Source organism: Ailuropoda melanoleuca, chromosome 13, assembly GCF_002007445.2.
Source record: "Ailuropoda melanoleuca isolate Jingjing chromosome 13, ASM200744v2, whole genome shotgun sequence".
Lineage (NCBI taxonomy): Eukaryota > Metazoa > Chordata > Mammalia > Carnivora > Ursidae > Ailuropoda > Ailuropoda melanoleuca.
This window is the reverse complement of record NC_048230.1, coordinates 3,229,580-3,245,219: the sequence shown is the minus strand read 5'-3', so window position 1 is coordinate 3,245,219 and position 15,640 is coordinate 3,229,580. Positions and strand designations below refer to the sequence as shown.

Sequence of the window (15,640 nt, the reverse complement as noted above, 5' to 3'; positions counted from 1 at the left end):
TGTAAGTAAAACATGGCTTAAATTTAAATACTTTATCATACAGGAGATTCAGTAAGTGTAATTGGCAGAAACAACAGCAACAACTTTGACCTGAACCGAAATTTCCCAGACCAGTTCTTTCAGATCACAGATCCTTCCCAACCAGAAACTATTGCTGTAATGAGCTGGATGAAGTCCTATCCTTTTGTACTGTCAGCAAACCTGCATGGAGGTAATAGCAACTTGATATTCCAGTAATTAATTCTTGTTGAGAGCATTTGAAAATCCTGGTGGAATGTTATCTGTTTATAGCCTTAGGCTATCTTAAAAGAGGGTATCCTATTATCACTTTTACAGCAGACAATAATAAAGATTTTTTCTCATTGCTTTTTAAACCAATTTCCTGGCTCTTTTCCCCCCTTCATCTCCCACTCTTTCCCTCCCTTCTACTCCCTCCCCACTTTCTTCTCCCTCCCTTCTGCCCCTCTATCTCTCTCTCCCCTTGTCCCTCTCTCCCTCCTCCCTCCCCCACCCTCACTTAGTTCCTCAAGTGTTTTATATTTACCCTTCACATGTGTTTTATATTTATCCCTTTCACTGGGAATTTGGTAACATACTCTTTGTCATTCAGAAAAGTTAAACACTAACAACCTGGAAATCTTTAGTCCAATTCTTCCCTAAAGTTTAATACTCTTTTATGTAGGTTTATAAGACATTCTCTTATTTTTTCCTTGCTATGAATTTAACCACAGGACAATGGCCTCATTCTCCTGTAGTATTTGGGCTTACACACCTTCGTATAATTCAGCAGGAATTGATCAGTTGAATAGGATGAAAGGTCAAGATTAAAAATCATTACAGTATCCAACTAGAGCTATGTGATAAGGGTGAAAGTGTAAATACCAAAAAGAACTGAAAATATATGTCTATGTGTAAACTTGTACATGGATATTCAGAGTAGCATTATTCATAATAACCTAGAAGTATAATTAACCCAAATTTCCATCAACTGATGATTGGATAAATTAAATATAGTATACTCATACAATTGACTGTTATTCGACCTTGAAAAGCAATGAAGTCCTGATGCATTTTACAATATAAATGAACTTTAAAATGTGCTAAGTGATAGAAGCCAGTACCAAAAACCATATATTATATGATTACATTTTATGAAATGTTCAGAATAGGTAAATGCATAGAGATAGATAATAGATTTGTGGTTGCCTCAGGCTGTGGTGAATAGTGGTGGGAGAAAATGGGAGTGACTGCTAATGGGTACAGGGTTTTCTTTTGGCACGATGAAATGATCTCTAATTAGATAGTAATGATTGTACAACCCTGTGAATGTACTAAACAACATTGAATTATATACTTTAAATGGATGGATTGTATGTTATATGAATATATTACAGTTGACCCCTGAACAACATGAGGGTTTAGGAAGCTAGCCCCTGTGCAGTTGAAAATCCATGTATAACTTTTGACTCCCCCCCCAAACTTAACTACTGACAGCCCACTATTGGCCAGAAGCCTTACCGATAACATCAACTGTTGATTAACACATATTTCATATTTGTATGTATTATATACTGTATTCTTAGAATAAAGTAAGTTTGAAAAAAAAAATTTTATGTTACTAAGAAAATCTTTTATAGAAATACATTTCTACATTTCTACAAAATCATTAAGAAATACATTTATAGTACTGTAGTGATTAAAATCTACATGTAAGTGGATCCACACAATTCAAGCCCCCGTTGTTCAGGGGTCAACTGTTCATCTCAATAAAGCTGTTTAAAAAAAAAAAAAAAGAGTGATGGTATTAGCACCAGGGATAAGGGAAGTGATTTAGTGTCAACATGTGTTGGAATACCTAATAAAGTATCACAGTTGAGATTTGATAGCATATAGATTAACCTGCCATTTTATTTTATTATTTTATTTTATTTTATTTTTATTCTTTTTACCTGCCATTTTAGAATGACAGTACACACTTATGATGTTTATAATACTAGTTACATCCAATGAAAATAATTTACAGATTTACACATGTGGTATCGAGACCTTGGCATGGTGGGGGAGACATCTTCAATCATGTGGACTTGTTTCTTTCCAGGACATAGTTTGCTATAAACTTCCCTCTTAGAACCACTTTTGCTGTGTCCCAAAGGTTTTGAACAAGTGTGTTTTCATTTTCATTTGTTTCTATGTACTTTATTTCTTCTTTTATTTTCTAATTGACCTGTCCATTGTTTAGTACCATGCTATTTAACCTCCATGTATTTGTGGTCTTACCGGACTTTTTCTTGTGGTTAACTTCTAGTTCCATAGCATTGTGGTCAGAAAAGATGTATGGTATGACTTCAGTCTTTTTCAGTTTGTTGAGGCTTGCTTTGTGGCTCTATATGTGATCTATTCTGGAGAATGTAACGTGCATTTAGAAAGAATGTGTATTCTACTGTTTTAGGGTGAATATATCTGTTAAATCCATCTGGTCCAGTGTGTCATTCAAAGCCATTGTTTCCTTTTGATTTTCTGTTTAGATGATCTGCTCATTGATTTAAGTGGGGTGTTAAAGTCCCCAATTATTGTATTATTATCAATTAGTTCCTTTATGTTTATTATTAACTGTTTTATGTATTTGAGTGCCCCCCTATTGGGTACATAAATATATTTTTTAAAGATTTATTTATTTATTTGTCAGAGAGAGAGAGAGAAAGGGCACAAGCAGGGAGAGCAGCTGGCAGAGGGAGAAGCAGGCTCCCTGCTGAGCAAGGAGCCTAATGCAAGATTCTATCCCAGGACCCTGGGATCATGACTTGGGCCAAAGGCAGACACTTAACTGACTGAGCCATCCAGGCATCCCTGGGTGCATACATATTTACAATTGTTATACCATCTTGTTGGATCGTCCCCTTTATTACTATATAGTGTCCTTCTTTGTCTCTTGTTATAGTCGTTGTTTTAAAGTCTACTTTATCTGATACAAGTATTGCTACTCCGGCTTTCTTTTGACCTCCATTGGCATAATAGATGTTTCTCCCTTTCCCTCACTTTCAATCTGCAACTGTCTTTAGATCTAAAATGAGTCTCTTAGAGGCAGCATATAGATGGATCTTTTTTTTTTTTTTATCCATTCTTTCACTCTCTGTCTTTTGTTTGGAGCATTGAGTCCATTTATATTCAGAGTAATTATTGATAAATATGTATTTATTGCCATTTTATTACTTGTTTTGTGGTTGGTTCTGAGGATTTTCTCTGATCCTTTCTTGTCTCTCTTCCATGGTTTGCTGGTTTTCTTTAGTGACATATTCAGATTTCTTTCTCTTTATTCTTTGCAAATTTATTATTGTTTTTAATTTGTGGTTACCATTGGGTTTGTATATAACATCTTCTGCATATAGTAGTCTATTTTAAGTTGATGGTTTTAAATTTGAACCCATTCTTCACTCCTCTCCTCCCCATGTTTAAGGTATATGGTGTCATATTTTACATCCTTTTATTTTGTGAGTTGCTTGACTGGTTTTTTTTACAGGAATATTCATTTTTACTACTTTTGTGTCAAATGCCTTCATACTGTCACTTTTAGTCTCTCCTTTTTACTCAAGGAGTCTCCTTTCATATTTCTTTCAGGGCTGCTTTGCTGGTCATGAACTCCTTTAGTTTTTGTTCATGTGGGAAGCTCTTTATCTCTCCTTCTATTCTGAATGATAGCCTTACCAGATAGAGTATTCTTGGTTGTAGGTTTTTCCCATTTAGCACTTTGAGTATATCATGCCACTCCTTTCTGACTTGGAAGGTTTCTGCTGAAAAATCTGCTGATAGCTTTATGAGGTTACCTTTGTATGTAACTGTCTTTTGTCTTGCTGCTTTTAATATTTTTTCTTTATCAGTATATTTTGCCATTTTAATTACAATATGTCTTGGTGTGGATCTGCTTTTGTTGATTTTGTTGGGGGAATCTCTGTGCTTCCTGGATCTGGGTATCTGTTTCCTTCCCCAGATTAGGGCAGTTTTTAGCTATTATTTAATCAAATAAATTCTCTGGCTCCCTTTCTCACTTTCTTCCTCTGAGACTCCTATAATACAAATGTTATTATGTTTGATGGAGTTCCCTAAGTCTAAACTCGTTTTGCATAATTCTTTTTTTCTTTCTTTGTTCAGCCTTATTACTTTCCATTATTCTGTCTTCTAGGTCTGTTCATTCCATCAAACATTTAATTTATTGACCCCTTTAACTCTGCTGTTATTCCTTATCTCTGTTAATGGTCCCACTGATGTCCTCCACGCTTTTCTCAAGTCCAGTGAGTATCCTTGTAATCATTGCTTTAAATTCTCTATCAAGCATGTTATTTATACCTGTTTTGTTTAGATCTCCAGCCATGGCCTTGTCCTGTTCTTTCATTTGGGACACCTTTCTCTGTCCTCTCATTTTATCTAAGTCTCTGTGTCTGTTTCTCTCTGTTAGGAAGGTCAGGTACATCTCCTATCTTGAGGGTAATGGCCTTATGAAGAGGTCCTGTATTGTCCTGCTCTGTATAGTGTCCCCTCTTCCCCTAGAAGCTTGCTGCTTCTAGGAGTATCTTCAGTGTGCTGTGTGTGCTCTGCTGTTTTGTCCTGGTTGCTTTATCCTTTAGGCCCATTGCCTGCAGAGGCTCTCTTTGCCTGTCGTGGGCAGTTTGGTCCCTGGCCCAAATGTGGTGAGTTTTAACCAGATATGCTCTGGTTTGCTTGTGAAATGAGACCTGGTGCCATGTTTAGCTTTTTGGTGGAAATACCACCATATGATAATTGCATGTTTATCTCTTTAAGGAGCTGCCAAACTGATTTCCACAGTTGCCATACCGTTTTACATTCCCAGCAATGTAGATGGTTCCAGTTTTTCTATATCCTCATCAACACTTCTTATTTTCTGTTTTTATATTATAGCCATTTTACTGGGTAAAGAATGGTATTTCATTGTAGTTTTGATTTGCATTTCTCTGATGACTAATAATGGGCATCTTTTCTTATACTTGGCCATTTGTATATCTACTTAGGAGCGATATCTGTTCAAGTCTTTTGCCAATTTAAAATTTTTTGTCTTTTCATTAAGCTGTAAGAGTTCCTTATATGTCTAGATTCTAGACCCTTATCAGATTGCAGACTTTGAAATATTTTCTTCTGTTCTCTGTTCTATAGGTTGTATTTTAATTTTTTTATTTTAGCTTTCTTAAGGTCCTTGACACACAAAAGTTTATAATTTTGATGAAGTCAAATTTATCTATTATTTCCTTTATTCCTGCTTTTTAGGTTGATACTAATTATTTTTTTAAAATAGACTTTCATAGAACTAAGTCTTTCATGACCTTTTTTTTCTGTCCTTAGAAAATTAGCTGTTTGAAAAACAATATTGAGTAGAAGTTGATGTTGACTTTTTTCTGTTGGAATTTTTAGATATGGGTCATAGTTCTGGGGTGAAATTAAATTTTTCTGAGACATTAAATTTGTCTAAAAAGAGGTATTGAAGTATACTTATTCTTGTTAGAACTGTTTTGGGGGATAAAATGAGCATAGTTCCTTATACTTCTTTAAAAAAAATTTTTCTCCGTATAAATATTGGCTGGTATTTGTTACCACAGGATTATTTCATCTGAATTCAAATTGAATATGTTCTTTCACTTCCATTCCCATGAAGTGGCATGATAAAAGGGCAAAGATGTGTGGCTTAGTAGTGGTAGGCTACATGGACAGATGAACAAATGAAAACAATGTAACTAATAGGAAAATAAGGGATTTCATCTTGTGGTGGGAGAGAAGGCATGTGTAGCCCAGGGCTCTTATCTGAAAAGCACCCTAACTTCTTTATGCCCTTTGGGGAGCATAAAGGGACTTGATATCATTTACATATATTTTAAAGCATCACTTTCTTCGCCGTAAGTCATGAAAAATCATACAATGCAACTCCAGTTGACTAATTTCTAATGCGAGGATAAGGGAAATTTTTAGCACTTTTTACTGAGTGTAGGTCAGGGCCAGCTCTGCTATCCATACGTAAGTGATTTAACCTCTCTGTTTTAGACTCCACATCTCAAGATGAAGAGGATGGATTAATTGAACTTCAAGAAGCTTTTCTTATTTTAAAATTCCATGACATTATAAATATCTGAATTTTACTAGAAAAGTATCAAATTTTGCTCATATTTTCTGGTCCTATGTATTGTAAAACTGTATACTTCTGGTTTGGGCTGTGACATAAATTATACTTAGAAGTTCAGGTAAATTCCTAAGACCTTTCTAGTTAAGGCAGCCTTTAAGTATCATGCATAGCTATTTGATATTTCACTTATCCAGTTGATTTTCCATTGAGGAAATTAGCAACTTTTTCATTTCTTTTTTTTAATCTTTTTTTTTTTTAAGATTTTATTTATTTATTTGACAGAGATAGAGATAGCCAGCGAGAGAGGGAACACAAGCAGGGGGAGTGGGAGAGGAAGAAGCAGGCTCCCAGCAGAGGAGCCTGATGTGGGGCTCGATCCCACAACGCCGGGATCACGCCCTGAGCCGAAGGCAGACGCTTAACCGCTGTGCCACCCAGGCGCCCCAACTTTTTCATTTCTAATGAGGAAATTAGCCTTGGAAAATTGTATTGGTTTCCTGTCTCTGGCAGTATTATGAAAGCGTGCTTTATGTTGATGATCCATCTTGAAGAAGACAGCATGATACCTTTTCCTCTTTTCCCTTTGCAGGTTCTTTGGTAGTGAACTACCCTTTTGATGATGATGAACAAGGGCTTGCCACATATAGTAAATCACCAGATGATGCTGTGTTTCAACAAATAGCACTTTCTTATTCCAAGGTAGGCTTGTGTTTAAACATGAAATGCTATCAGATTCTTTAATTTAAAAAATCCATTGAAACAAAGTCCAGTAAGACTCTGGTCAAGTGTTTTCTTCTTGGTTAAGACTTCCATGATCTCTTTCAGTCAGTCTTAACTGCTTTTCCTCTTGTTTTCTTCCTTACTTTGAATATACTATGTATTTCCCCATTAGCCTTTAATCTCAAGTAGTGTCTTTTTGTCCACAGTTTTCAGCATAGTACCTGAATCATAATAAACTAAACATAGTAAATATAAATTAGCATGCTAGGATTGTTCATTTGACTAGAATTTAAGTTATAAACCTGCTTGTAATCTAAGATGGAGGTTGACAAGCTACAGCTCTAGTGCCAAATCCAGCCCATTAACTGCTTTTGTAAATAAAATTTTTTTTTAAAGATTTTATTTATTTATTTGACAGAGATAGAGACAGCCAGCAAGAGAGGGAACACAAGCAGGGGGAGTGGGAGAGGGAGAAGCAGGCCCCCAGCGGAGGAGCCTGATGTGGGGCTCGATCCCAGAACACCGGGATCACGCCCTGAGCCGAAGGCAGACGCTTAACGACTGAGCCACCCAGGCACCCCTGTAAATAAAATTTTATTGCTACACAGTCACATCCATTTTTTTCTGTATTATCTATGGCTACTTCCTCTTTCAGCATTTGAAAAAAAGTGAGTGGAATTAACCATATTAGCAGACTAAAGAAAAACACAGCAGTCATCTCCATAGGTGCAGAGGGTAAAGTTTAGTAGTTGCAACAGACACTTTCAAGCCTGTAAAACCTAGAATTTTTACCATCTGGTCCGTTACAGAAAAAAATTGCTGACCGCTAATCTAAGCTATTGAAGAGCCTATAGTAACATATAGTTAGAGCAAGCAGGTAGATATTTATGTATTTTCTAAACTTTATATAATGAACACACATTACTTTTACAGTCAGAAATGGTATATGTATGGGGCGCCTGGGTGGCTCAGTCGTTAAGTGTCTGCCTTCAGCTCAGGTCATGATCCAGGGTCCTGGGATTGAGCCCCACGTCGGGCTCCCTGCTCAGTGGGAAGCCTGCCTACCCCTCTCCCTCTGCTGCTCCCCCTGCTTGTGTTCCCTCTCTCACTGTGTCTCTCTCTATCAAATAAATAAAATCTTAAAAGAAAAGAAAAGAAAAGAAATGGTATATGTATGTGTACATGTTTGTGTGAAATTTTAATTGAAAAATTATTCTTAGATAACATGTTAAAAGTTGGGGCTTGGAAACTAGGCCTATTAGTTTCAATTTTTGGTCTTACTGGACTCAGTCTATGACTTTATTGGTTACAGATAAAGAATATTAACACTGCAACTCTGTGGTCTCTAATCACAGCCTTCTGTTATTTCACATTGCCCATGCCTTTATTCTGCACAAGGGGACCTTGTGAGATTGTTGAGAGTTTCTAACAGGGGAATACGTCTATTATTACACTTCTGTTTGGGCACACCATTGTTAGAGGGATGTTCATGGCATAAGAGAATATTATACCCTCTGAATAATCAAAATTAAAATTAAGTGATCAGATGCTCATATCCCCATCAAATTTGGTGCCTGATCTTATAGTTCTGCTTTTTATCCTCATTGTGACTTTGAGTTCCTTAGCCTCTTTTTGTTTTGTTTTGTTTTTAAGATATTATTTATTTATTTGGGAGAGAGAACACGAGCACACTTGAGCACGGGGGAGGGGCAGAGGGAGAGGAAGAGGCAGACTCCCCGCTGAGCCGGGAGCCCAACACGGGGCTCAATCCCGGGACCCTGGGATCATGACCTGAGCCAAAGGCAGATGCTTAACGGACTGAGCCACCCAGGCACCCTTTTTGTTTTCTTTGACCTTTAATTCTTTTGATTTTACTTTCTATCCTGCTTAGACCTATGGACGTCCCTTTTAGTGACACTCTCACTCATACCTTGGGATACCCTTTTGACATACCTGCCTCGCCAGTGTCCAATCCACAGTAATTGCCACCACCATCTCTCTTCTTCATCCCAGAAAAGTCACAGAGTCATGGAAATTGACCACACTCTCTCTTTGCTTTCTAGCCTCAGCAGAGCCCTCAGTTCTACTTGGCGGTATTTCATGTTTTGCTGCTTGATTCTTTGGCTCATTTCCTGCTTTGATGATTCTAAACCTTTATCCTCTATCTGAACCTTCTAATCCCAGCTTTACTCCCCTTATTCTCAGTAGATCACTTTGCCTTGACTAAATAGAACGTGGAATAATGTGATGTGAGTTCATTCAGATTCTGTCATCTCTGTTATTATCAATTTGTGTCTTTCCCATATTTTCCTCCATTCTCGATCCCACCACATCCTGCTTCCTCTGAAATCTTATGCCTTCATTTCTTCTGTTGTAAATGGGAAAGGTGATAATTAAAATCCTCACTCTTTACTCACAGCCTCCTTTCTCTTAGCCTGATCTATCATGATCTATCATACGTCCAACCCCCCTGTGCCCTGCGATAGCTTCATGGTGTGAAAAAGCAGACCAAGACAATCTGAAGACAGGAGAGGGGGACTAATGAAGGGCAGGCCTGAAGGTGATGGAATGACCAAACATTAAGTACACCCTAAATCTGAAACCTAAATAAAAAAGCAACTGGGCAGATGAGAGCACTGGAATATTGGTAAGAGATTTCAAGGTATATACAATTTACAAGATCTGGTGCAATTTAAAGGGGCAGGCACAATTTAAAAGGATAGGTGGATTTAAAGGGAAATCTTCCAAACTCTTAACCTCTGAGGCAGAAAAAGGGCAAAAAGAAATGAAGAAGTGCCCTTTGGTAATTGGATAGTGAAGAAGAAAAGAAGAAAAAAGGGGAAATGTAGGGTTGTAGAAGACAGAAGAGAACCATAAAATCAGGAGACTCACAGCTGAACCCTTACATCAAGGAGAATAAAACAAAAACAAAAACAAACCATGCTAAAGTACCTTGACTGCTAGACTGACAGAAAAGGGCACCATTAACTAAGAATCATGTATAACAGCCCAGTATCATAAAAATGAACAAGAGGTAAGTAAAATCCATGGAGAACTATTTGAGAAAATTAGAAAATGAAATTTACACATATTACCTGAGGAAACCTTAACTACCACCAAAAAATAATCAAGAAGCAGAAGAAAACTTAAGTCAAACACTCCAAACAGATTAAATATACTCAAACACATTGAGAATATGAAAAAACATGTTGGCTCAGATACTTAAAAAATAAAAACAAATAGAAAAAAAAAAGATAGGAAGAAATGAAGGACAGTTGATAAAACTTAGGAAAGAAATGGAAGAAAAAGACAAAATTATCTCTAAAACAAAAAATAAATTACAAGAGCTAAAGACCTCATACTTCCCCAATTTCAAACTTACTACAAAACTGCAGTAATTAAGATACTGAGACACTGATATAAGATGGACGTAGAGATCAATGAATTAAAATTGACTACAGAAATAAACTCGTACATATATGATCAATTAATTTTTTGAGAAGAGCACCAAGACAATTCAATGGGGAAAGAATCATCTTTCCAACAAATGGTGACAGGAAAACTGAATATGCACATGAAAAAGAATGAATTTGGGCCCCTTCCTCACACCATACCCAAAAATTATCTCAAAATGGATCATAGTCCTAAATGTAGGAGCTGAAACTATAAAACTTTGAGAAAAAAAGCATAGGAATAAGTCTGTGTGACATTGGGTTAGACACTGGTTTCCTAAAGCACAAGTGACCCAAAAAAAGATACATTGGATATCATCAAATATTAAAGCCCTTTTTTGCCAGAAAGGATACTATATTAGTTTCCTGTAGTTGGTATAATAAAGTTTCACCAACTGGGTAGCCTAAAACAGCAGATACTTATTTTCTCATCGTTCTAGTGTCTAGAAGTCCAAAATGAAGGTGTTGGCAAGGCTAAGCTCTTTCTGAAGCCTGTAGTGGAATCCTTCCTTGTCTCTTCCTAGCTTTTGGTGTTTTGCTGGCAATCTTCAGCATTCATTGGCTTCTAAATGGATTACTCCAGTGCTCTGTCGTCACATAGCATTCTCCCTGTGTCTATACCCAAATTTTCCCTTTTTATAAAGATATCAGACATACTGGATTAGGGCCCACTCTACCTCATTTTAATGTGATTACCTCTGTAATCAAATACAGCCATATTCTGAGGCCTTTGGGGGTTAGGACTTCAACATATATCCTTGGGAGGACAGAATTCATCACATAACAGTGTATCAAGGAAGTATAAAGACAGCCCACACAATAAAAAATTACATATCTGATAAGAATCTTATATCTAGAACATGTAAAGAACTCTTACAAATAAATAATAAGACATCCTAATTGAAAAATGGGTAAAGGATTTGAACCCACATTTCTCTAATGAACATATACAAATTACCAAGAAGTCCACAAAGAGATACTCAATATCATTAGCCATGAGGGAAACGCAAATCAAAACCACAATGAGATACCATTTTGTACCCACTAGGTTTGGCTATAATTTAAAAAATGGAAAATAAGTATTCGTAAAGATGTAGAGAAATTGGAACACTTCTGTATTGCAACTAAAATGGTGCAACTGCTTTGGAAAACAGTATTGCAGTTCCTAAGAGTGTTAGGTACAGAATTATCACGTGGCCTGACAATTGCACTCCTAGATAGATGCCCAAGATAAATGAAAACACATACCCATCAGAAGCTTATACAGTTGACCCTTGAGCATCAACACGGGTTTTAACTGCATGGGTCCACTTACATATGGATTTTTTTCTGTAATTACAGTATAGTACCACAAATGTATTTTCTCTTCCTTATGATTTTTTTAATAACATTTTCTTTTCTCTAGTTTATTGTAAGAATACAGTATGTAACACACAAAATATGTGTTAATTCACTGTTTATGTTATCGGTGAGACTTCTGGTCAACAGTAGACTGTTAGTGGTTAGGTTTTGGGGGAGTCAAAAGTTATACCCGGATTTTTGACTGCGTGGGGGCACTGGCACCACTGATCCCCGTGTGGTTCAAGGGTCAACTATACACGAATGTCGTAGCAGCATTATCCATAATAGCCAAAAATGAAAACAACCCAAATGTCCATCAAATGATAAATGGGTAAACAAAATATGGTATATTCGTGCAGCAAGTATTTTTCATCCATAAAAAGGGATGGAGTACAACAAATTACAACTTGAATAACTCTTGAAAACATTATGCTAAGTGGAAGAAGTCAGTCACAAAAGACCACATATTGTATGATTCCACTTACATGAAATGTCCAGAATAGGCAAACCCATAGAGGCAGAAAATAGATTGGTGGTTGCCTAGGGCTTGGCAGGCAAGGAGAGGCAGGGAGGAGGTTGGAGGAAAATGAGGAGTGCTAATGGGTGTGGATCTCTTTTGGGGGTGATAAAAAGGTCCTAAAATTTACCATGGTGATTATCACACAACTCAGTGAATATACTTCAAAAACCACTGAGATGTACACTATAAATGAGTGAGTTATGTCGTATGTGAATTATATCTCAGTAAAGCAGATTTTGAGATCCTTAAGAAGACTGAGGGGTGGGGCATCCATTCCCATCCATCCCAGTTTATGTATAGGCCAGAAAGAGTCTAAAAGTTACATACCAAAATATTAAATGATCTTTGGCTTATATTTTTTCTTCTTTTTGTGCTCTTGAATTTTCTAATCTTTCTATAATAACGTTTATTATATTTTAAGTATAATGAAATTCAATTAATTCAATTAAGTGAAAGTGAAGAAACAACTTTCTGCTGTACAATGTGATAGATATCAAGTGACAAGAAAATTTCAAGGAGGCATTAGTGGAAAAACTAGTGAGTTCTGAATAAAAATTAGTTTATTTTAGTTAACGGCATTACACCAGTGTTAATTTCCTTGTTTTGATAATTGTGCTTTGGTTACGTAAGATGCTAACATTAGGGAAAGCTGGATAAAGGGTATATAAAACTCTCTGTACTATTTTTGCAACATCTCTGCAAGTCTAAAATTAGTTTAGGAAAGAGCAAGAGAAAAGATGAAAACGAAGTAGCCTCTTTCTCTGCTTCCTTATTGTTCTCTCCTCTCAGTTTCTTGTCATCTGTCTTCTGCCTACATTGTTTTACCTGGACGTGCCCCCTCAAGGGTTACCAGAAATCTGTTGTTGTTTTTTTAACTCTCTTGACCTCTGAAGTCGGACACTGTTGCCGTCTCCCCTTGATCTCTGCCCCATTGTATAGTAGAAAGCTCTGCTTTTTTTCTCTTTGTTGGCTGGACATTGTCTCTTTAACTTTTTTTCCCTCCATCTTCCATCCTCAGCCATTTTTACCATCTTAGCAATTGCATCCAGTTGCTTTACCTGTCACCAATATGTAAATGCCCCTTTAAAAAACTGTTTCATAGAATGGGAGTTATTGTAAACAGATGAAAAGATACAGGCAAACAGCAAGAAGAGAATAAACCTAGAGAACACCCATCATTTAATATCTTGGTTATATGACTTTGAGACTGTGTGTGGACTGATATTGGACATCCTCAACCCAGTCTTCTTTAAGTTGTCAAACTGATTGCTTGACAAATTTAATTAGGTTTTAAAAAAAGTGATCAGAGTAGTGAGAATTAAAGGAGATGGCAATTGTCTTTCTCTGCTTGACTTATTTCACTTAGCATTATCTCCTCCAGTGCAATTATCATATGATTTCTCTCATCTATGGAACATAAGAACTAGGATGATCGGTAGGGGAAGAAAGGGCTAAAGAAAAGGGGGGTAATCAGAAGGGGGAATGAAACATGAGAGACTATGGACTATGAGAAACAAACTGAAGACTTCAGAGGGGAGGGGGTGGGGGAATGGGATAGACTGGTGATGGGTAGTAAGGAGGGCACGTATTGCATGGTGCACTGGGTGTTATACGCAACTAATGAAGCATCAAACTTTACATCGGAATCTGGGGATGTACTGTATGGTGATTAACATAATATAATAAAATTAAATTAAAAAAAAATAAAGGAGATGGCAAATGCACATGGTAAAATCAAAGGCCACAACCTTCTGGGGGCTTGTGATCTCACACTTGGATTATTTCAGTAGTACTCTGATGGGTCTCCCTGGCTGTGGTTTCTTTTTCACATTATTATTGGATAAACTTCCTAGAGCCGTGAATATTTCGCATATCACCCTTTCTTCAGAGATATTTAGTAGCTCTTTATTACTCTAAGAATAAAGTCGAGATGTTAATAGCTACTGCCTAGAACTGCAATGTCTAGAGTGAGGTTTATACTAGATGATCCATTAAGATGTAGGAAGAATATATTAGAAATTCTATTTATATTTTTAAATTTATCCCTTAAATATTTTTTATTTTTATGCCGGTTTATATTATATGTATTGTATTAGTATAGTAGTACATCTGTATAATTTATAACTGAATGGATAGGTAGATACTAATGGAAATGAAGAGAGAGACATAGAAGGTGCATGCACATCTTTGATGAAAAAACCAGAAAGCAATAGAGCATGTACCCAGTTATTACGGTAATCCAAAATAATAGTTTTTATTTGATAATAAGTGGGATCATAAGCTTGTAATTGGTATGTTAAGTTGATGAAAGGGGCTTGTTTATATATTTTTTAAATTTTAAATCCAGGGGTGTTGTTTATATACACATACATACATATACATATGTGTGTATATACACAAGCACACATAACACACACAAATATATAGACATATACATACATATAGACACATATACATACACACACACACACACACACATATTCTTTTTTTTTTTTTTTAAATAAGCTCTACGCCTAACATGGGGCTTGAACTCATGACCCTGAGATCAGGAATCGCGTGCTCTACTGACAGAGCTATTTTAAGTTAGATGGTTAATTCTTAGTAGCAGGAAAACAGGAACTTGTTATTTTTCTTTTCATGCTTTCTGTACAGTTTTTTTTTTTTCTATTTCCACAAGAAAGAAATGAAGTTTTGGCTATCTCTCAAATCTTGGTTTCTTCAGGAAACCTCCACTGCTGCTCTGGTCAGTAACCTTTCTCTTCTCTAGATTCTGGTAGCACTTACTTGTGTCTCCATGGCAGTTTGTTTTCGTCTCCCTCAGGCAAGCTATTGCACATGCGCTATGCCAGACACTGCTAGATGCTGGAGACGCAAAGACGCATGCTGTTTCAGGGAGTAGTGTCTTGTTTGTAGGGAAGAAAACAATGCAACCTGTTGTAACAGTACAGAATGCAGAGGGACCATCTGGAAGGGAGAGAAAGCTGCTTACTCCACATCATGCGTAAATTATCTTCGGGACTTTCAAGCTTCTTGAAAACATGAAAACATGAATATGAACACTTTTTTGTGGGATTTTTTTGGAGAGGGATTGAGTTGGGTTTTCTATTACTTGTAACTGCAAGCCATAAAGTCCATTTTTTTACAGAACACGTTTAATTTTGATTTTTAAAAGTAGGTAATAAGTTCATATTAGTAAACAATCAAAATGGCATAGAAAGTTATACATTAAAAAGTCTCAGAGCTTCCCATGGCTCCACTCACCCCATTCCCACCTCCACATACACCCTATTGGTAACCACTTTTATTATTTTTCTTATCCTTCCTGTGGTGCAAACAAATACAAGTAAAGATTCTTAATTTTTTTTTTTCAGGAAAATTCCCGGATGTTTCAAGGGAGACCTTGCAAGAACATGTACCCGAATGAGTATTTTCCTCATGGAATAACAAATGGAGCTAGTTGGTATAATGTCCCAGGTAAACATTCTT

The 15,640-nt window shown here is 36.5% G+C and overlaps 1 protein-coding gene across 1 annotated transcript in view; it reads left to right on the top strand.

The window, feature by feature from the left end:
* Window positions 1-15,640, top strand: part of CPD (carboxypeptidase D) — a 72,620-nt gene that overhangs the window by 33,106 nt on the left and 23,874 nt on the right. The window contains exons 7-9 of the mRNA XM_011232331.3: window positions 44-211; window positions 6,711-6,820; window positions 15,526-15,628. Coding sequence (XP_011230633.2) covers window positions 44-211; window positions 6,711-6,820; window positions 15,526-15,628 — 381 coding nt within the window. The remainder of the gene's footprint in view (window positions 1-43; window positions 212-6,710; window positions 6,821-15,525; window positions 15,629-15,640) is intronic.